Raw genomic sequence first — 22,943 nt, 5'->3', positions numbered from 1 at the left:
CATCATGACGACATTGTGAAACAGGCTGGGAGGAAAGCCTTTGCTGCTCTGATAACATTGAGTTTGTTTGTCGTTTCTGAGCAGCTGAATCTAAGTGGGACGCAGACGAGCCGAGTGTGAAACACCTGCCCTGCTGGACTGGAATCAGAAACACACACAAGAAGATCGCTGGGTCTTTACTGGAAACTCTGCCAGTAAGTCAATTAAAACAGTGCTGTATTTATGAACTTCAGATTCTACATGAAAGATGTAGATGTTACATTAAGATAATTACATTAAAAGAATATGCAAGGGTCAAATGCTGGAGAGCTGAGAATGGAGTGTTTAGACTAGTGATCATTATTACTGGAGTAGTGGTTAGGGCTCTGGACTCTTGACCGGAGGGTCATGGGTTCAATCCCAGGTGGGGGACACTGCTGCTGTACCCTTTGAGTAAGGTACTTTACCTAGATTGCTCCAGTAAAAACCCAACTGTATAAATGGTTAATTGTATGTAAAAAATAATGTGATATCTTGTAACAATTGTAAGTCACCCTGGATAAGGGCGTCTGCTAAGAAATAAATAATTATTATTAAGGTGCTGGTAATGACAGCGCTGGAAAGCTGCAAAGTTTTAGTTCTAACTACAGATTTCAAAGCTACCTCAAGTAGCGTATTGCCATAGCAACAGGTTCCCTTTGAATTGGAGTGGCTCTCTGTGTTTCTAAGTACCCCCTCCTGCTATGCGGTCGCCATTGGCGACCATTGTTCAGCCAGCAGCCTAGTCCCATCGGACTTTGTCAGAAAATGCAAAACAAAAAATAAATGAAAACAAGCAGCTAACCTTACATCTGGCCTACATTAAATTCCAAAGTAAATGCAAATACTGTGTACTTCAAATAGAAACAGAAAAGCAAATACTGTATATTACAACTGCATGTGACATGCGCACAGAAAATAGAAGTGCCTGACAGGCAGGATCGATGGGGTTATTTCACATCCATTTGAATTTACCTGCACCCGTCCTTGTTTGAAGGCTGCTTTCCACTTCAAAGTGGTTGAGTCTGTTCCACTTCTCCAGATTTCTGCCTAAAACACTGGTGACCTGAGGCTCTATGGAAGGGTGGCCCGCATACTGCTGAGGATTTGGGGTAAAGCTAAACTGCTTTTGGACCCATCTACCCCATTGGGATTGGCATGCCCCTGGTGTGGGGCGTGTTCTCCTGGTATACCCTGGTGTGGGGCGTGTTCTCCTGGTATACCCTGGTGTGGGGAGTGTTCTCCTGGTATACCCTGGGTCCCTTGATCATGCTGGAAGGCCAAATTCATATTGTAGTTAACTTAAACATTATTGTGGATCCACCCAACAATGCTGAACCCCCGATGGCTACTTTCAAGGTGATAATCATCCACCGTGCCAGAACTGATTGGTTTGAGCAGCATGACAGAGACTTCAGAGACTTCTTCCACGACCGCCACAATCCCTGGACCTCATATCCAACTGAACACGCTCGGGATTGACTTGAACATGCATTCATCATCATGATCCTGTCTACATCTCTGCACTGATTGTGAGAAATATTAAGGACTGAATGGGTTAACATGCCCTGAGGACAGAAAAGGTTTCTTTAACATCGTATCAGATATCGTTTTAAAATACAGATGTTGGCCAAACCAGATTTATTTAAAAACTATATAGTGAATGGATGTGTATGAAAAATGTATGGAATTATCTAGTTAGCTACAATAACTAACTTTAGCCTACAACTGGAATAGTTTACACTGGAGACAGATTTGGCCAGCGATGAAATGGGTTCAAGATAACCCCACCCCCCCAACTCTGATTGGTAGAATCCTGCTGCTGGGCAGAACCTATCCAGTTTTAACCGGTTGGGTGGACCATTGTTTGTGTGCGGGGGCGGATTAGCTCCTCCCAGGCCTGACCCTAGCACTAAACCCCACCATTGTTGCTGTAAGCCGTTCTGGAAGGGTGAGCTGCATGCGGCTTCTCGCTGTGTTAAAAGTCGCTGCGTGTGGAGTTCTGCTCCCCTGTGTGTAAGACTGCTGACAATGGCACTGACCAATTAAACAGCGATGGCTCTACAGCAGCAAAATGACAAAGTGCGGGCTCAGGAGAACCAGCAGGAACAACAGCTGTGCCCACGCTCCTGTGAGAGGAGTGATACTGGCACCAAACATGTGAACTCACAACCTCAAAACGAAACAAGCAGAAATCGAGTAAAATCTCGCTTGAAGGCCACGTCAATATACAGGCCACTTTTTTATAGTCCCTATTCGCTGCTCATGACAGCAGTGTAAAGTCACCTTCAATACCAAGACCACTGTGTTCAGTATGAAGGCCATCGACTTGCGAATGTATGAAATAAGCCCTGTAAGAACTGAACAGTGACAGTGGAGGGCAGGAAAACCAAGGTGACACAATCAACTACAGATTTAAAAACTATTTAAAAGCAAATTACTGATTGATTAAATTGTTTTAGCACTTGATTGGTAACTACCCCAATTTCAATTTTAAGGGTTCAAGACAAATGATGTAAGACTGAAAACAAGAACGTTTATCCATCAGAAAAAAAAAAAAAAACGACCTCCAGAATATTCATAAGAACCCAAGATGATCTCCACCACAATTCCCATGAGTAATGGTTTCCACTGACAGCAGCCCTGCAGGTAGAATTGAAAGCTGCATACGATAAAACAAAAGTTTAGATGACATTATAACATATTTAAAAAAAACAAAAAACATAATACTGTAAAAAATCTAAAGTCTACAAACAGGACAAGTTATATATAAAATTAACAGCAACATGGATAACAAAAAAAAAAAAAAAGTGGGGGTCTAAGTTTGCCCAGTTTGTGTTTAACTTCTACCGTACATCTTTACAGAGCAGACTCTTTTCTGTATACAGATCCGGCCCTGTGAAGGTCATCTCCAGTACAATGACCTCTTTGCTAATCGATGGTATTTCAGGAGGGAGCAGCCAGGGCACTCTCCTCAGTGATGCACTCGGCACTTCCCTTTCAGACCGGACCACAGCTGTCAATGACAGGAGTTTGGAGAAGCCATGTGTTACAGACAGCGCTGGATTGAATGAAGGGTGTTTACAGCATGCTAGACAATTTTCCTAGCTCTTATACAGCAAGGGCTCTCTACATTTCCACTGTCTAGAATGAGCACTTGTTATCAGAATTGTGATCCTGTTTAGTTTTAAGCAGCACCAAAAGCAGACTGTTGCTATGTCCAGGAAAAGCAGTAATTTAAATGAAATGACTTCTCTAATATGTATTACTATTACTTTATAGATATCACATCATCCTATATGAAAGAGGCACTCATGTTAAACATGTATTTGATTTTTAATGGTATTTAATGGTTTTTAATGGTATTTAATGGTATTTCACGCTTTCCGTGCTGCACTTCCCATGCACACCAAGCATTCTAAATATTTGCCATCTACTTTCTTTAAAAGAACTCAAACTCCTAGAAGCTCAATACATCGGCTGACATCTGAGTACCAATCAATGCTTCCCTCATGACTGACATGCTCAGTGTCTACTTAAGACCTTCACGCTGTGACGTTGACTGGAAGTACAGCATTGAAGTATCTGCAAGGAGCGTTCGATAAATATTCTTCTCCAACAGCATCACGTAAACGACCATTTAAAAATCTTTGATTATATTCTCAACCACACAACCAAGTGAACTCTGAATTCAAAGCGACCATGTTATAGATAAAACACCATGCGCAATAGTATCAATTGGAAAGTCCAATGCACACCGTTACAGAACAAGTCAGATCGTTATTTGATTGTCTAAACATATACGTTTATTGACAGACAACGAAAGGGATATTGGAAATCGGTGCAAAATAAACTTTAACCTTCCTCTGTGCACCTTTAAGGAAATTTCCATTTGACAGTTCAGATCAAATCGGATCCATTAAAATGAGAAACACAAAATAAACCACAGTAATATTTATCGTCTGTGTAACTGTGTGCAAAGGCTTTGAATCCCGGGAGGTGCTGGTGTGGGATGTTACGATGGCTTGTGGTTTCAGGAAGGGTTCCTATTCCTTTCATGCAGCCTCTTTTGGAAAGCGCAGATGTGTTGCACAGAATAAGGGTGCTTGATGTAATCCAGGCAGCCTCCCTGGTACTGCACAACACTCCTAACTGAAGTCCCGCTGTGACTTATCCAGCAGGGTACAGGTTCATCAAACCAATCCCCAAGTGCCAGAGTAAAAGGTGCACCTTTAAATGGGTTTCCTTTCAATAATGGAAGGCTTTTTCTAGAACAGTATTTCCTATATATAACCAGCCAAAGCAAAAACATTATTTTATAGGTGTTGGCTATTTCAAAAAAAATTGACAACATCAAAAATGGTAATGTTATTACATACTGTTCATTGTTTAAAACCATTAGTCGTTGGCACAGGGAGCGAAAGCAAAGGTTAGTGTAAGAATCCACTCCATTGAATATAATGTCATTATAAACTTTATTATTTTCAAAATACTGTACATAAAAATAGTTACAAACACGAAGAAGACAATCACATGATTAGTGACAAGAGGGGAGGCTTTGGCCAAGGCAGGTGGTCAGTGGTATCAACTTGCATAATGAAAATAAATACACGGAGAAACCTGCCCTTGAAAACTGTATTTGATTTTTTTTTACCGGATCTCATTTAAATCCAAAAAAATCGATAGAATGTGTAAATGTGTAAATGTGTAAATCGCATTGTTCCAAATTATAGTGCATCCAGATCTTGATCCAAGGAAAAACATTTCTCCAAATGCAGTGCAATTCAATTCACAACGTTGTCTGAGCATTGCAGAAACCAGGGTACGTGGAGGACGATACAAAGGAAAGAATGGGACGCACCGTTTGGCCACAAGAGGGCTGTTCAATAAAGTCAACGTTTAAGAAGAATTGAATGCAAAATAAAAATGTTCCAAGAAAGTGCATGGTGAAGCCAATTCTATCACTGAGACAATTAATATCAATGGCTCTGAACCAGCAAAGAAATCAGTCAAATGCAATTACCAGAGTACACAAGCCCTACCCTGATTCAGGTGGTTTTAGGGATGTGAGACAACTCATTTTAAAGAGTATAGTTTCATATGTTGTTTAATGGCTTTTATGGTGTTGTAATCCTTCCAAGTGAGTAGTCTAAGTGAACAGCCTGTCTTCCATTAAAATCATGTGACATAGCCCCACCTACTCTGCAAATATGAGCAGTTGACAGAGTTTAAAGAATTGATGAAGGTTGTAATTCTTAGTACTTGGCATTCTCCAGGTAAAGCAGATTCGGGGAAACAAAAAAATGGAGCAGCAAAACCCCAAACACTGTCGTCTCTAAAAAAGCAATGATGCTGTCATTTGCAGATCCATTCACTTGAGGATACAGCAAGCTACACCTAGACAAGAGCTTCCAGCTCCATAGATAACAGCATTCGCATAGATAACCCATGCAACACGTGCTTCATCAAACTGGATAACCCATGCAACACAGCTGTGCTTCAAACTGGAAAACCCATGCAACACAGCTGTGCTTCATCAAACTGGAAAACCCATGCAACAGAGCTGTGCTTCATCAAACTGGATAACCCATGCAACACAGCTGTGCTTCATCAAACTGGATAACCCATGCAACAGAGCTGTGCTTCATCAAACTGGATAACCCATGCAACACAGCTGTGCTTCATCAAACTGGATAACCCATGCAACACAGCTGTGCTTCATCAAACTGGATAACCCATGCAACAGAGCTGTGCTTCATCAAACTGGATAACCCATGCAACAGAGCTGTGCTTCATCAAACTGGATAACCCATGCAACACAGCTGTGCTTCAAACTGGATAACCCATGCAACACAGCTGTGCTTCATCAAACTGGATAACCCATGCAACACAGCTGTGCTTCATCAAACTGGATAACCCATGCAACACAGCTGTGCTTCATCAAACTGGATAACCCATGCAACAGAGCTGTGCTTCATCAAACTGGATAACCCATGCAACAGAGCTGTGCTTCATCAAACTGGATAACCCATGCAACACAGCTGTGCTTCATCAAACTGGATAGCCCATGCAACACAGCTGTGCTTCATCAAACTGGAAAACCCATGCAACACAGCTGTGCTTCATCAAACTGGAAAACCCATGCAACACAGCTGTGATTCATCAAACTGGATAACCCATGCAACACAGCTGTGCTTCATCAAACTGGATAACCCATGCAACACAGCTGTGCTTCAAACTTAAGCACAAACACCACCAAAAAAAAGCCCCTCTTTCCTTGCGTGTGCATTATGCGACTACACCATTTAACAGCATGTGGAGTTTTATATTTAGTCAGTGCATCAGATAACCTATATCCTTCATTGAAAATAGCTGTGTATCAAATTTGAATATCTGAAAGCACTGGGTCTCCAAGATTGCTTTAACACACAAACACGGATGATGTTTGAAGTGTAGCAACAATCTCTTAGTCACAGGCCTAACACTGTAATCGAAAATGAGAATCACCATCATTCAGAAACCGCACTGCAATACTGATGAGGAAATATTTCACCCCAAGAGTTCCTGTAAATCAGAAAGGGTTTCTGTGCTAGGTGTTGCATACCCCACACAGGGCTGCTTCATTACACGTTACATTACATTTTATTATATGGCAGTCTGTGGACAGGGCGAGGTTCAGCTGGCCCCAGCCCTCCCCAGTGCATCATGTTGGAAGTGCAGACATGGCTCTCAGCTGGCTGAGGAAAGGGCTGCAGGTAATTCAGCCTGGAGGATCGGGACAAAATGCTGTGGAGACAGAATACCAGAGGCTGCATCAATATTCACATTCTGAATCAGATTCATTGGTGAAATAATGGTTTTTACATACTGGATAATCTGCTCTGTATTTATGGACTTCAGTTTTCAGGTGAGGAACCCTATTCAAAATAGTTTTAAAAAAGTGGTCCCTCGAACAGAAAAAGTTTGAGAGAATCTTCTATACCCTGTCCCTCCAGCACCCAAACCAGAAGACTGGAGTTCACATTTTGCACACTGTCTGCCTAACGTGACTTCATCCCACACTGACATTTCTAATACTGCTACTGGAGTTAGATTGCTGTACCCTCTAGTGGTAAAATCAAAGTTCTACATCAAGGCTGACACTAAACTGCGGTATCATTGTGTGAGACAGGGCCACATTCATCTATTGACAAAGCTCTGTCCTTTATTGGAATTTGATTACCCAGCACAGAACAGTTTGGCCAGTACTGCAGCGTGTGGCTAAATTGTGTGATGAAAACAAAACCCTTGACTCTGGTGCTTAGCTTTCTGAGATCAGAACACATCCCAGTCCACTGAGAAGTCCTGCCCAGGCCTGACCCTGCTGCTCAGCTCTGACTGGCATGACTACCCAACGGCTCTCCCACTCCCCGACTCACAAGGGCCTCCTGCAAGTGGAAGGTGCGTGCCAGGGGGTTGAGCAGGTCTCTGCAGAGCGGTGCAGTGCGGTGCTGGTCCTGAGTTCGAGATGTGTAGAAGGCACACTCCTCATCCAGCAGAATGTCTTGCATGCGCTGCACTAGCAGCCGCTGTTTCATCAAGGAGCCACAGGGGGGTGCTGCAGCAGCCGGCATTTTCCACCTGACCCCCACAGGTCCACCTGGGACAGAGAAAGGATTGACGGGTTATTAGTCAGTCAGACCCACGAACGCTGGCACACACTCTATTAGGACTGATTTATCTTGAACTATTGCTGAATCTCAGTGCTGGGGCAAATCTTTGAACAAACACTGCATGAAATGTATTCTATGACAAATTATCATGTTCGTATTCATTCATATTATTAAAAAATGACAATCACAATCTATCATACAAAGCAAATCAATGCATGAATGGTATCAAATAAATAACACACATTCTACTGTAGAGCGTTCCTCTGCATTCTTTAAAATGGAATTTGCAGGGGGTTATTTTTTTACAAGCAGGATATTTTATTTACTGTAATATAGTATGAATAATACTTTTGTTTTCCGGCTAATTTAAAACCAAAAAGAATATTCATTTCAATTTTTAAGTATCTGAAAATGAAAAACCCATGTTCATCCACTCCTTTCAAATCAGCGATCGTCAGCCCTCATGTTGTTTCAACCACAACAAAAGTGTAAAAGAAAGTCAAGGTGGTTATAGAAAAAGAATCTCAAAACGAGACTGCTTTAAACTAAGCAGTTCTACTCCTACTCTCATACTCGCTTCTCCATGCTTAAAAGCTATTTGGCAAGGGAACCAGGCTTATTTCACTCCTGCAAGATGGATTTAGTGTCCTGTGCTGCAATATGTAAGCATTAATATCGGATGCTGCCATTGCCTGATAGACCACGGCAACAGTCAGGAGCCCAAAGGCTAGTGCACTTTATGAAAGATGAGGACAATGATCCAATGCTTTTCAATAGGAAATATTACCTATGGCATGAGCCACTGTTTTAACATCCTCAACTCCAAGGACTCTGAAACAAAGGTCAAACTGACTTTGCCTATTTCAACATCCTCTCAGATTCGGTCGGTGGACGGTACTGGATTTGCACATACTTAGGAGGTGAAATCCCTAAAGCTCTACACCTTCCAGATTCCCTAGGAGCTGTAAGCAAGCCTGCACAACCTGAAAACACGCCAGTCTCACCTTGAGAAAAAAAAATGCAGAGCGGCAGAATTCAGGATAAATAGAATCTATGTGGGACTTCCTCTTTAAAGTCTTGGGTTAATCCTGCACTCGGATTGGGTTAATTACTACTGCAGTTAGCTTTTAAATTGGGGGGTGGGGTCTTCTTACCAGTTGCTTCTTTCTGTGAAGTAGCCAGCCGCCCCGAAAGTGCAGAGTGACAGGACAGGGCCTGTTCTGGCCGCAGTGCTGATGAAGATAATGTGGAGGGGGAGCTCTTTGTCTCAGAGAAAGTGCTGGGGCAGGGGACCAGTTTAGAGGGACTGACTCCTGCTGGAGTGCTCCTAAAGGATGCAGAACTCAAAGCTCCATTGGAGGCTTGAGAAGCCTGCTCGCTTTCCTGAGCCTCCACCTGCCTGCAGACCCTCCTCCCCTGGGAGAACACTATGACGGATTCCCTGTTGACAGACTGGAAGAAGGCCGGAGCTGCCGTCTCCCTTTCTCTCTCCTGCGGAGGTCGGCTAGCTCCCTCTTCTTCCTGACCCTGGGGATGTGATGAAAGAGTATTGCTCTGAAAACAAATACAAAATGTTTGCAATTACCATACATAGCCAAAACATTTCAAAAGCTGTATTCCACAAGAAGCTCTGCTCATGACATCAACCACGGGGCGTGTCTGTGTGTGTGTGTGTGTGTGTGTGTGGGGGGGGGGGGGTTATATCAGCACTCGGTGCTTTCAGCCTCGCTCCGTTCCCTTCTACTCATGCTGATATTCTGTCACACAGACTCTCGCTGTTCTATAACTCTATGTACTGCTTTATCTAGCTAGGATTAATTTCTATTCACGAGCCACCTTTATTTTGTCCCTTGTCATTTTCTTAAAGATGGAAAAGGTTGAAGAGAATACTGTTAGGTGGCCGACTGCAAAGTCACCGTTCTGAACTCCCTTTGCAGTTGAAGAGATTTTTAAAAGAACTAAAAAACGTATCAATATTGAAAATAAAGTACAGTAGAAACTCAATATGCATGGTACAGCTGATGTCATGAATAGGCTTTCTTTGTAATGCATCATGCCTGCGCTCAGAATGGATGAAAGATCCTCAGCTGTCAAAATTGGATACACAAGAACGTGCGCTAATCAGTGCTCACAAGTTTTAATTGGATCAAAGGCTCCCTAGATTGTGGGCTGGCAGCAGTGACGAAAACTTGGAATGGGCTGCAGGTCCTACCAAACTCATTTGACCCAAGAATACAGATTTGAAAAGCTAGTGCAAGACTGCATACCCACCTTGTCTCTGTCCCTGTTCACCTGCGTGTCCAGCGGTCCGTCCCCCTCTTCAGGTTTCTCAAAGAGCCTCATAGCCACGTGCTCCTGTCAGCAAACACAACCTAAAAGTCAGCTTTCACTCACACAACAACACAGCTGCACGTTACAGATGTATATACACATTTAAACAGTTAAACTAGGACTTCCATTACATACAGTGCTCCCTCGCTATAACTCTGGTCTCGGGGGACACACAACATGAGCGTTGTAACCGAAGAGCGTTATAAACGGGGGGAGGGGGTGGGGGGCGCCGCCGGACACATCACAACACACATCTGACTAAAATACAAAATAAAATAACTCCCTCTCTATAATACACATATGGTGAAGCAGAAATTTAACTTTCTGTGAATTAACCATGCATAAAGCACCATGTAAATCAACACTAGTGGATCATTTTAATTAGCAGTTTTTAAAATATAAATAGCCTGGCTAAACGGCGGTCGGGAGTTTAGTTGGAAACGACCGACAAGCAAACAAGTGCGAGAAGGAGAGCGGGTCGGGAGAGGGGAAGAGGGAATAGGCTCGCCCCAGGTTCGGCTGCCGGAGCGGGGCTGAAACGAAGCTGAAACGTCTCGTCTCCTAGAGAAAGCTGCAGCTCCTCTCGCATCAAAAAAGTAAATACATTAGGAAAGATAACCACGTAATAGGCCTCATATTTATTTTGTTATAAAACGAATGCTGAATAAGATGTCTGTGTTATAAAGTGCCAGCACAGCTTTTCTTCAGTTCAGATACTGTCTGTATCTGTAGTTTTAACTGTTAAGTCTGCTACCCACCAGACGCGATGCGGCAAGCGAAACTGTGCAGTGCTGCGTCAAAATGAACAGACCCTATACTTTGAGGAGTATCTTTCACACCACAGGCGACACGACAGGCGACGCAGGAGCAGAGCGAATTAAATAGGATTGAATCCGCGCATAAACTAGGGCATTGAGCAATCAGAGAACAGCTTCAATGCACGTGGTCCAGCAGGGTGAAGCAGTATCCACAATGACGGAGGAAACAGAGAACAGCTTCAATGCACGCGGTCCAGCAGGGTGAAGCAGCATCCACAATGAGGGAGCAATCAGAGAACAGCTTCAATGCACGTGGTCCAGCAGGGTGAAGCAGTATCCACAATGACGGAGGAAACAGAGAACAGCTTCAATGCACGTGGTCCAGCAGGGGGAAGCAGTATCCACAATGACGGAGCAATCAGAGAACAGCTTCAATGCACGTGGTCCAGCAGGGTGAAGCAGTATCCACAATGACGGAGGAAACGATCATACCTGTCGTTGAAAAAATACCCAGAGCTTTATGACAAAGGGCATCACAATTATAAAGATTTGAAAGATAAGATATGGGAGTCCATTTCGAAGGAACTGGATAAGCCTGGTGTGTATGATTTATTGCCATATGTGTTGAAATACCATCAGAGAAGACACTCATAATTTCCACGTCATGTTGATGAATATGTACCAGTCTTGATCATAGTTTTGTCAATAGCAATTTTTAACAGTTGTGTAGATCTGGGTGTTTTCAAACCTGTCGCATCGCCTCTGTGTAGCTTCTGGTGTGTATGGTCATGTCGCTGTGAAAATATCTCGTCGCCAATTTAAAAAATTGCATCTCGTCTGGTGTGTGGAGACCTTTTCAGCATATGTAATTGCAAATGGATACCTAGACTAATCTCTAGGACAGTGTATAACCTTATTGAAGACTTTTAGAATATACACTTGTCTGTTTTCTTCACTTGTATGGTTCAATCTCCACTGTCCCCTCACCATGCAAGGGGATCCATTAGTATTCCGCAGCTTGTTCGTCACCGCATTCATCCAGGCCATTCGCTGCTGGGATGGAGTCTATGAAAAAATAAAAAGCTTTAGTCAAGGAGTCACTGAGTGGCTCACCCAGTAAAGGCACGTCCGTGTGCTGTGCAGGGCAAGTCTTCAAGTTGCTGGTCTTTGCTGGGGATTGCACAGGGAACATTGTCGCTACCCCTCTCCTGCTGGCTACGAGCCCCTTGCCCCAGTCCTACCCCTCCTCCTCTCACCTGCACTGGAGTGCCTCTGAAGCCACAGGGTCTCTGCATACTCGACAGCTTCCTCTGGAAAACACAACCCAAAGCTGTCAATATCAACAGGCGCACAGAACACAGCCCCAGTCATGATCTCTACAGGACTCCTGCAGATCAGCCCAACTTGAAATTAGCAACCCAAGTTGAGCAATGTCCACAATATGATAAAACAGTACAGGATATGGTACCGGGCTTACTAACATAAATACACTGACTGATCGAGCCTACATTAATGTCCATGGCAGGCAAATGTGCAGTTTGGAAAGAAACACATATATCATAACATATGTACTTTCATTTTAAAACCAGTTAAAGGAAGTTCTCAGTTTCTATGCCTTATTCTCAGGTCATCTGTTCTTGCACTTCCTGTGTCATTTTAGTGTTGCTAACCTAGTTTGCCAATTACCTTATTTAAATTTTTTTGAAGATTTAAATACTACTTAAAAAAAATGTATGTATTTATTTTCTTTACTAGATTTGAATATAAGCAATATTATTTAGTCATTTAGCAGACACTTAAAGGCAGCAGTACAGACTTGCTGAATGAATGATGTATCAGTGTGTAGTGCCAGTGTGCCGGAGGCAGCAGTACAGACTTGCTGAATGAATGATGTATCGGTGTGCAGTGTCAGTGTGCTGGAGGCAGCAGTACAGACTTGCTGAATGAATGATGTATCAGTGTGCAGTGCCAGTGTGCTGGAGGCAGCAGTACAGACTTGCTGAATGAATGATGTATCAGTGTGCAGTGTCAGTGTGTTGGAGGCAGCAGTACAGACTTGCTGAATGAATGAAGTATCAGTGTGCAGTGCCAGTGTGCTGGAGGCAGCAGTACAGACTTGCTGAATGAATGATGTATCAGTGTGTAGTGCCAGTGTGCTGGAGGCAGCAGTACAGACTTGCTGAATGAATGATGTATCAGTGTGCAGTGCCAGTGTGCTGGAGGCAGCAGTACAGACCGTGGACTGGGGCCTGGTGTCCAGCACTCTCTGCGGGGTCCACACTGAGGTCCGATGGGAGTTCTGATTCGCCTGGCCGGGAGTCATGTGCCGATCGAAACCTGGTGGAACACAGGCAGACACGTACATTCTTATCTCTTACAAGTGCTGCAGAGTCCTCTTACCAGCCTCATGGAAATATTTACTGGTTTCTTTTTAATATTTCAATACATCTTTTTATGGATAATATATATCTAGGCTTGCTACTATTCGATTTTTTTATTTTAGAAAGAATTTACCAGGATTTTTCAAACTTTATTTTTCAATTCAAGCAATTTGTGTGAAATCAACCAAAAAAAAACTTTTACGCCATGGAGAAACGTCTCATTTAGCGAAACCCCCTTATCATATTCAACATGCAACAGAACTACGGTTACCAACAATCTAATTGAAATAACGTTTGGTCATAAAGGAGCTATACCTTGTAAAGATAAAAATCCTACACAAATGTAACAATTGTCTCAAATAAACCGTAAAAAAACGCACCATATAAAAGTGTATTACATAAAGGTATAGCATAAGTTTGAGTAAAAATAATATGCACAGAACAAAACATTAAATAGTTGAACAGAACTAACTTGCACTTATTATTCAGTGTCTGAGCTCCCCTCCTGCTTCAGCACAGCCGGACTCAGAGTCAGTGGAAGGCAAGGCAGGACGGGCTCGCTTCGTCCTGCCGCGGAGACTTTAGCAGTCGGTCAGGGTATTGTGCACAATATTCATAAGTGTTTTTCTCTTGCTCCCCATTTTCAAATCAAACTAGTAACTGTCACCATATACCTAAAGCAAAAGCTTACCTACAGCTTAACCCACTCATTTCAAAAGTAGACGCTTTGAATGACAGGCGCCGTAGCTGGCAAATGAAAGTGCAGTCGGTGCAGGTCTTGATGATTGACAGTCATTTAAACGAATAAGAGCATAGCGCTGCTTCAGTCAATGTGATCTGTCAGAACAGGATGAAATGACTGACAGTGAAACTACAGTAGCCTACTAAGGGACCACTGACAGCGCCCCCTAGCCATTCAGAGCGGAAGAGACGGGACAGACAGCAAGTATAAAAACTACACAAAACTAGAGATGATTTAAAAATTATTAATAGCGAGTGGTTTTACCGACGTGTATCATATATAAATTTATTTTCTGGGAATTCAACGTTTAACGAGCTTTACCGAAATCGAAAAGTAGCAAGCCTAGATATAAACCAATACGTAAAAGATGTAGACATGACTAGACATGAATGCAATTGCAACCAAAATGAACAAGGAAATACATGCATGAATAAAATATCACTAACTCTGAATTAACCCCATTTCTGAATTATTGAAATGTTGATAACATTCTGCAGTTCACAGAATTGTATCAACACTATGGCTTAAATACCCAGAATTGTACCAACCACTACAAATATGAGGCTAATAATCAGAAGATATCAAATCACACTGCTCCCCTTCATAAGTACGCACGTTTCATTTTCAATTTTAGGTTTAAAAATCTCTCCATGCATTGTACTCGTTAAATAAACAGGATATTTCAAAAAATATAATTGAACTAATTCTTCACTTGTAGAGTAACCACGGTGCCTGAGCGCTCACACTCTATTTATATTCATCACATACCTTTTGCTCGGACAGACATAGTTACTCTCTGGGGCTGAAAAACAAAACAAAAAAATGATGATCTCTTCACAGTCAATTAAATTAAATAAACCCAGCCTTACGAGTGGCAGGTCGAGAGGGGGGGGATGTCGGGACAGTAATAATAATTATCATCTCTCCAAGTTGTTTTGCAATAAGAACTAACAGGTACAATAATAAAAAGTTTGGGCCAAGTTTGACCCAAAGGGGGTCATTAAAATGTCAATTCATTAAAAAAACATGCAATAGTGCAAGTGCTACTGCTTTCAATCAAACTGCACCCTCTAGTTCATCTCAATCCCTACACGTACACACAGTTTCATCAAGATTCATCTTCATTGACTTTGTTTGGTCTCTTAAACAAGGAGAACATATACACAAATATTGTTTTGTATGTGAAGTCTGAGTGTTTAGAGCTGTACAGAAACATTTTAATTCCACTAAAACTGAGAAAGCTGTGGCAATACCCTAGATTTCCTTCTGTAAGTCTAACTGGCCAGAGCAACTCCAGTGACTCCCAACAGGAAAACCCCTCAGCTGTAAGGCTTGTTTAAGAACCAGCTGGACTTGTCCTGCTTTAGAACGCAACTCTTCAATCAGTTTGAGGTCTCAGACTTTCCTACTGTATATGAAAAACATTCTGTAAAGGTGAATTTGATGATTTAAAAAGATAATTTATTTGAAGCTGTTGGAGAAGAATATTTATCAAACGCTTACAGATACTTTAATCACTTCCAGTCAACTGCCTACCGCCACATGAAGGAACAAAGTCGACATTGAAAACACGTTCTTTTTCTCTTTGTTTCGTATTTTTAAACAATGTGCCCAGGAAGTCACTGTCAAAACGTTCTGAATTGTTTTTCCTATCAGGATCCAAACGCTGCGTTCCTTCCTTCAACAGGAAGTGAAGCACGCACAAGACATTCGCCAATTTTATGGTTTACTTACGCTATGAAGAAAATACCATTAAAAATCCAATCCACATTAAACATTACGTGTGCATCTTTCATATAGGAAAATGTGATAATACACAAAGTGATGATGATACACATTAGATTTACTGGGATTACTCTGTGAGCTCTGTATACTGTGAGATGGGAGAGACGGGAGAGCGATGGGGAGAGACCCAGAGTGCCTCACCAGGTACAGCGAGCCCCTGCCCAGTGTGGGTGCTCGAGACGCCGAGCCGCTGGGCGCAGCGCCCCCTGGTTTCAGTCCCAGGTTCTGCAGGATACTGGCCAGAGCTGCAGGATCGGGGACGAAATCCTCCACTGAAGCTTCGCCATCTGAGAGGAAAGAGATCAAACAATCAGACCAGGTGTCTGAGCTGAGATACAGCCAAACACATCGTATCAGAAGTCTGGTCTCTACAGCAAACAGTGTTATAAGTTAGCATGTTGTGTGTAGGGTGACTCTTAATGTTCTTGATTTCCAACAACAGTGGCAGAGTCCCGAGCCCAACACCAGGACACAATGAAGTAAGTGGGGCAGTCCTGTTTCCCAGTGCAGTGCTGCAGCCCGAGTGCCTACCCTTTACCGCGGCGCCAGCTTTCTGAGGAGGGGGGGCAGGGTGTGTCGGGGAGGGTCTCTGTTTCAGAGACGTGTTCTGATCTCCTGAATCTGGAACAGCAGAATCTAGACTGGGGAGGGGAAGGGAGAGAAAGAGCTTCAGACACACGGAGCTTCGAGTTTATGGATCAAGATCTCAACTGAGAAACTTTGGAGGCATTGACTAGTTGTTCCAGCTATTTACAGGCCATGTCAACTGAATATTAGTCACATTTCTTTAGAAGGGGTAGGTTAGGCTTGATTTTCACAGCAAAGAAAGATCTGTACCTTGCTGTAACTTTGTATTGTGTATGAGAAGCAGAGACAATGACTTTCCACTGACATTTTTCAGAATTTTTTGGTTTTCACCCAAAGATAAGAAATGTTGTTAAGGGATACACTGTTTCAGAATCATTCTGACATTTCCAACGAAATATCGTAAGTATGCAATTGAATGTAAAGATTAATAGTGCTCTACTTCCTGCAGGCCTTACCTGTTGTGCTCAAGTGGCTTGGGGGCATCCGACGCAGACGGCTGTCCCCTGGAGCCCTCTGCTGCCTCCCCCAGACCTGGAATCACATCCTGACTGCAGCGCGCACTGCTTTTGTGATCCCTGGGGAAACATGGTTCTATGCCACCTCTGGGCTCCACAGTCGCTCTGGGGGGCTGGTTTCTGGAGTGTGTGGGGGTGTGGGGTGCCAGGGCAGCTTTATTCCTGTTTATTGTGGTTTCCAAAGCCACATGTGGTAGCTGGTCAAGTCTGAAGGGAATCGACTGTGGCTGGTTGTGCTGCGACAAGCCATTCTGTTCCATGCCGGCAGGGTTTGTGTGAAAGGCTACTGCCACGCGACGTGCTGCATTACTGTGTGTGGCAACAGCTTCATCAGGACTGGCAGCTATAATCCGCACCAGCTGTTCACTGTGTGCTACATTAGTGGCCAATAGTGTTTCGTGGGCTTCATGGTTCGGTTGAACTGGGTTCCTCGTCAAGTCGTGAACTGTCTTGTCTTTGTCAGGAGTCTTCTGTACCCTTGAAAGTGGCAGCACAGTGTTTGAGTCCAATGCTCCTTTGGCTTGCCGTCTCAAGTCAGTTTCCATTACCACTGTGGTCTTGGCACCTTTTTGGGTCAGGTTAAAAGGCATGGGCTGGGTGCACGGCTTCTTTTTGAGGGCTTTCCCCTGAACAAACAAGCAATACATTGATTAGTTCCTGGGAATAACAGATTTAAAACTAGCATGTAGAAGCCCATGTAAACAACTACACCCAATAAGCCCTTTGTGGGAGGATGGTTCAAAATGTACACAAGCACCATCACATGGAAATTCTACCCACCTCATTCTATAAAGCAAGCTCCCCTTCCTATCATTTTTCTACATTTCCTTTGTACACATGAAGGTTTGAACATCACAGAATGTAGGTGTTGTATAACAAACTGCAACATTTAAACTTGAACATACTGGGCATTTTTATAACCAAGAATGAGAAGCCCTCCACAGAATGCTGCTGCTTTTTTATGACAACTTACAGCAATAACATGACTTAATAAATATGAAATCAATACTCTTACTCTGCACACATCCTACTGTATAAACACTATAGCTGACCTCTGCATTTCACATGCTGTCATGCACTGGTTAAACATTTAGAAGTTTAACTCAAAACTACTGATATCCCTAGCTGCAGCACTTAAGGAAAATTCTAACTGGGAAGAAAAGTGTGTGTGTGTAAAACTTGATTGATCAATTAATTGATAAAGAACCAATATTTTGATCATTTGAAATAGACCCAAGGTGTCGACCACAGCACACTCTCCTCCATAGTCTGCTCATATGCATTCCCATCACTCTGTAGATCCCACATGCTCTTATATGAGAATGCACACGTGTTAAATGTGCATTTGATTTGCAATGGTATATTTTTTCATTGCATTTGTAAACCACAAAACGGGTTAATGTCTCTGGCTCTCTTTTCCATGCTGCACTTCCTGTTGAAGGAACACATGCTCCTGGGAGTCCTTGTTGAAAAATCAATTCAGAGCATTTTGTTTTTTCAGACAAGGACTCTTCTTGAGCGCATTTTTTAAATATATATTTCTCCAGAATTTTTTGATCATTATATTTCAGACGCTAGACATCCAAGAACTAACATGCTGTCAACTGCGACTTCATTTCTCGATGGAACTTTAGGAAGTGGAGCACTGAACTAACAGATTCAAATAAATTACCATTAAACAAATCAAATTCACTTTTACAATACCATTACATTACCATTTTCAGAAAGGAAAATGTAAGAACTACACAATGAAAGCAATATATATATTTCGCAAGTTGTACTGGCATTACATGAACTTTAAAGAATGACTATGAAGCTCTACCTTTTGGAAGTTGGCCTCCCAGTTCTGGTGCAGTTTGGTGAAGTTGGCTGGGGGTTTGGCTCTGTGTGGTTTTACCAGGACGGGTATTTTGCTGCCCCTTGCCGGACACTGGGGGACAGTGTTCTCCTTCGCCCCCGAGGCTGAGGGACGATCCCCCTGCAGTGCACTCCTTCCCCCACGGTTCTCTCGAGGCAGCCCCCCCGTCCCCATCTCCCTGCCGAAGATTCGAGTCTGCGGCAAGGAAGCCCCCTCATTCCTAACAGAGGAGAGAGAGAGAGAGAGAGAGAGATTACATTTCTATCTGTACGACAAAAGGCTGACTGTGTATACAACTACACCCCTTTTGCATACGGCTGTTCATGTTTATTCTATTTTTTTTTTTGGACACGTGAAACGTTTTAAACATGCCATGTTTCTCCAGGAGTCACAGTGGTTTGTTTGCTATCAAGCTGCTTCTGGTTCTATATCAGGTTTATACATCAGGCTGATCCACTTTCTGGATATCTCAGAGAGCTTTTCATAGGATCCTTGCTAGAATATAATCAAGTAATTTTCATTTAAGCATAAGCCCCTTTCACACTGGCACTCCTACCCGGGTCGGACCCGGGTCCCAGTGACCCACCTCAGGATGTGGGTCGACACGCTTTGACCCGGGTTGAGCGAGACAAAATTCTTGACGGATGTTCGTGAGCCACACCTGTGTGAAGGTTTCACTTCCACAAGGAACATTTCTGTTTATTCTGTTTAGCCATATTTTTGTTGCTTGAGACACAGCACGAGTCAGATTGCAGCAGGGATGAAGAAACATTTGCTCAAATCAACATTTGGGCCGACGGTTCAATCCAGAGAAGCTTGGATGGAAGCGTCTGTAATACGCTGCTTCCGGGGCACTGATACACGCATTGTGTACTTGCGTCTGTCACCCAGGTCAACCCTGCTTTATCAAAAGCAGTGTGAAATCACGTACCCGACCTGCATGACACCGGATCCTGACGGGGGTAGTTTCTGACCTGGGTAGAGCATGCCAGTGTGAAAGGGGCTTTAGTCTCCCAATACAGCTTTGTGTCCTAGACTTGACAGCCTGTATGTCAGAATTTAAAAACTACAGGATTATTCACAACAGTAGCATGTCATGCCTTTCACCTCAATGGGGTTCAGTGCGACTGGGGAGACAATTAATATAAGTGTCAATGTGTCCCAATAGTCCACATGTGAAATCACCACACAATTTGACACATTTGTCTCTGCTTGATAAACTGATGGAAATGCATAGCATTTTGATCCGGTCCTGGTTTTACTTGGAGTTTAATAGCACACACACTGGGGCTAATCAAACTGCTATGCAATTGGAAGTCTTATTTCCATCCCTGTGGATAGGTGCTCAACAGAACAGAATGCCAGCTGATTCTAATGCCAGGCTATGGCGTGCAGACTGTAGGGTTTGTTAAGGAGTTAACACCACCTTTTGTACATGCAGCAATGTAAATGAAACATGAATGTAGACAACTATGATTAGAAACGTAATATGAAAACATGGTCTCATGTAATATAAAAATGTAGAGTTCAACAGTAGCGAGTCCGTCAGAGATTAGATATACCACGTTTGACATCGGATTGCATATTCATGTAGCACGCGTACTGGCACGTGTAATGCTTTATTTTGAACCTGTAAACAAACCATCTAGATATTCTGCATTTAAACCAGCTTCGAGCTGGAATCGGGTTTGCATTGAAACACAGTACTGGAAATGACACTATACTATAGAGTATGCAGCCAGTGTTCGTTCTATAAACAATATAGACAATTGCCATCAGATAGGGAGTTTGTATACAGTTAACAGCGACCGCTAGAACCAATTCATGATATATCTCACCGTTTATCGGTGGGGACGCGGTTTTGCTCCCGGAGGTCATGGGATGAAGCCATGGTTGTCTGAATGCTGGGCTCCACGCTGGGCTTCCCTAGTGCATTTACTATTGCACAATTGATCTGGCTCCTGTAGCAATACAAAACAACATTAACTGTCAGGATAAATGAGAATAGCGTAAAAACGAATACAGCAATGTTAGCACATAGCATATGAAGTGAGGAAAAAACCAGAACACGTAAATTAACAACAAGAACCACATACATAAACTGGTTTCCGTCAGAAAGCTACTAAATATAAAATACTGTATTGTTGACACGCAAAATTGAAACTTAACGTTGCACATACTAACTGAACAAGTATTCTTTATTTAAATAACCAAACGGGAGTAGAGTATACAAGTCGCTAGCACAGCATACCTCCTTATTAACCACTTCAAACATCAACTACAAGTCAATTTAAAAAAAAATAAAACTTACCGCCCGCTGCACGGCCCCGGCACCCGGTTCTGCAGGTCGTTTCACTTGTCTGGGTCCGGTACCTGTCGCCTTCTCTTGTTTTGCTCGGCCTGGCCTGTGTATTTTTGGTTGATCGATTTCCAGATACAACTCTGTTGCAGTTCGTAAAAGGCAGCAACCTTCCATTGGACAGCCTCGCAAAACCCACAGCCAACCAGCGAGCCGCTACTAGCTGGGCTTGCATACGATTCGCCCAGGCGTCTACCCAATAGACCAATTAGCAAGCGAGGAGCACAAACAACTCCATGGAAACGGGACTGGTACCGCGAGAGTTTTTCTCTAGGCGAGCGGTCGTATTATTTCCTGGCATCTCATTGGTTAGTACCTCAGATATAGAAGGATTAGACGTCACGTCACGTTGATGTGCGTTTAGAGACGCCATCTTATCTAGGTAGTGCAGAGTTTTAAAGCCACATCACAGATGAGGGTATACACACTGGTCTTCTTTTTCTAATTAATTTTATGCACCAAGTCTATGAAAACTAACTAGACTAGTTTCTTTGAGATTTTTTTTTTAAAGAAATCAATCCGTTATATTAATTCTACACGTCTGTTCTCTTTCAGGTATAGACAATGTCGACCCAGGGGACGTTTTCGACCTGAAAAAAGAAACAAGGACCAGGGGTCACAAATGGAGATTAGATAAAGGGGCATTCAGAACAGAAAATAGGGGGCACTTTTTTACACAGAGAATTCTGGAACCAACTCCCCAGTAATGTTGAAGCCGACACCCTCGGATCCCTCAAGAAGCTGCTTGATGAGATTCTGGGATCAATAAGCTACTAACAACCAAATGACCAACCACCTTGCTCGGCATGAGGTCGGTATCAGTGACCTCATTCGTTATGGGGCCGGTGCCAGTGACTCGGTTCGGTATTGTGGTTGGTACCAGTGACCCGCTTGGTACTGAGCCGGTACCAGTGACTTGGTCGGCACCAGAATAGGTACCAGTGACCTTGTTAAGTACCGAGGTCGGTACCAATCCTCTGGTTGATACCAGGACCGGTATCAACGACTCGGTTCGGTACCAAGACCGTTAACAGTGCTCTTCTTGTGCACAACAGTTCTCAGCACTCCAGTGAGCGTTGCTGCTGTTTTTTGTGCGTATATATGGCACAGCTGAACTGTTTATTTCAACCTTGCACCAGGCTTGGGTTTCACCCTGGTGCTGCTTGCAATATCGTTCTATTTGTGTGGCTATTTATTTGAGTCTCATTTTGGGCTGTGTGTCCAGATAGGCAATGCACGTTATTTAAACTGTACCTTCCTTGTACTTTCATTTATTTGGAGGGTTCCTGTTTGCAGGGTTTACATTGATTATTAGACTTTAGGGGTTCCTCTTCTCCTAGGTATTGATAAGGTGTGGCAGTCAATCCAGACCATTAGGGGGAGCTACACTAAGGATATTCTTAATTGCAGAATAACCTGGAGGTATATGGAGGCTGTCTGCATGTCACACTTACATTTTTACATAAACCTGGAGAACCACCTATCCAGTTACGATGAAACTTTAAAAGCGTGCTATATGAAATTAGGGGAGTACCGTCTCCATGTGTCACATTATGTTTTTGTATCCAGAGGGCTTATTATTCAGCGGTGAGGAAATGTGAGTATCAGAATCTGCTGGGATATGTCCAGTACTTTGTGGAGTCTAGGCTCAGGGAGACGGTGGCCAACCCGATTTTATAGACCCAGGTCCAAATAAAGTGTATAGAACGTCTGATTGGATGTTTTCCAGTGCTATAGATTCCTAGTACCTAATAACTTCCTGTGCTGTAGGTCACATACCATTGGATTGACTCTACAACCCCCAATCCTATTCTAAAGCCTTAGTTCTGATTCTTATTGACAGATGCAGCTTATTAGAGATGAGACTCTCCTACAAGATACAATAGCTAGAAACACTGAAGAATGCATCAATCAATATCATGTTCAACTGTAATATGGTCACAGTCAGTCAAAAGC

The 22,943-nt window shown here is 43.0% G+C and overlaps 1 protein-coding gene across 2 annotated transcripts; it reads right to left on the bottom strand.

Moving 5' to 3' along the window:
* Nucleotides 1-4,474: 4,474 nt before the first annotated feature.
* On the bottom strand, nucleotides 4,475-21,180 carry LOC117966905 (uncharacterized). 2 transcript variants are annotated; one of them, XM_059011479.1, is made up of 14 exons: nucleotides 20,940-21,180; nucleotides 20,467-20,589; nucleotides 18,593-18,848; nucleotides 16,711-17,396; nucleotides 16,199-16,308; nucleotides 15,809-15,954; nucleotides 14,651-14,684; nucleotides 12,996-13,096; nucleotides 12,016-12,069; nucleotides 11,747-11,824; nucleotides 9,942-10,025; nucleotides 8,825-9,224; nucleotides 7,437-7,657; nucleotides 4,475-6,804 (listed from the first exon to the last, which is right to left on the bottom strand). In XM_059011479.1, the coding sequence occupies exons 2-14, from the start codon at nucleotides 20,517-20,519 to the stop codon at nucleotides 6,748-6,750; spliced, it is 2,280 nt and encodes a 759-aa protein (XP_058867462.1). In that variant the 5' UTR covers nucleotides 20,520-20,589; nucleotides 20,940-21,180; the 3' UTR covers nucleotides 4,475-6,747. The 2 variants fall into 2 exon arrangements, with proteins under 2 accessions (XP_058867462.1, XP_058867463.1); XM_059011480.1 differs by lacking the exon at nucleotides 20,940-21,180 and adding an exon at nucleotides 20,880-20,927.
* Nucleotides 21,181-22,943: the final 1,763 nt, after the last annotated feature.

The sequence above is a fragment of the Acipenser ruthenus genome, chromosome 42, assembly GCF_902713425.1.
Source record: "Acipenser ruthenus chromosome 42, fAciRut3.2 maternal haplotype, whole genome shotgun sequence".
Classification (NCBI taxonomy): Eukaryota; Metazoa; Chordata; class Actinopteri; order Acipenseriformes; family Acipenseridae; genus Acipenser; species Acipenser ruthenus.
The sequence above is the reverse complement of the archived record's forward strand: the minus strand, read 5'-3'. Positions and strand labels throughout refer to the sequence as shown.

Bases quoted from the DNA above. Each gene is read 5' to 3' on its own strand.
- LOC117966905 (XM_059011479.1), bottom strand. From the start codon at position 20,519: ATGGCTTCATCCCATGACCTCCGGGAGCAAAACCGCGTCCCCACCGAT. The intron at 18,849-20,466 runs GTGAGATATATC...CTCCTCTGTTAG, and splicing joins CGCGTCCCCACCGATAAACG to GAATGAGGGGGCTTCCTTGC. The intron at 6,805-7,436 runs GTGAGTCGGGGA...CTGTCTCCACAG, and splicing joins TCCACTTGCAGGAGGCCCTT to CATTTTGTCCCGATCCTCCA.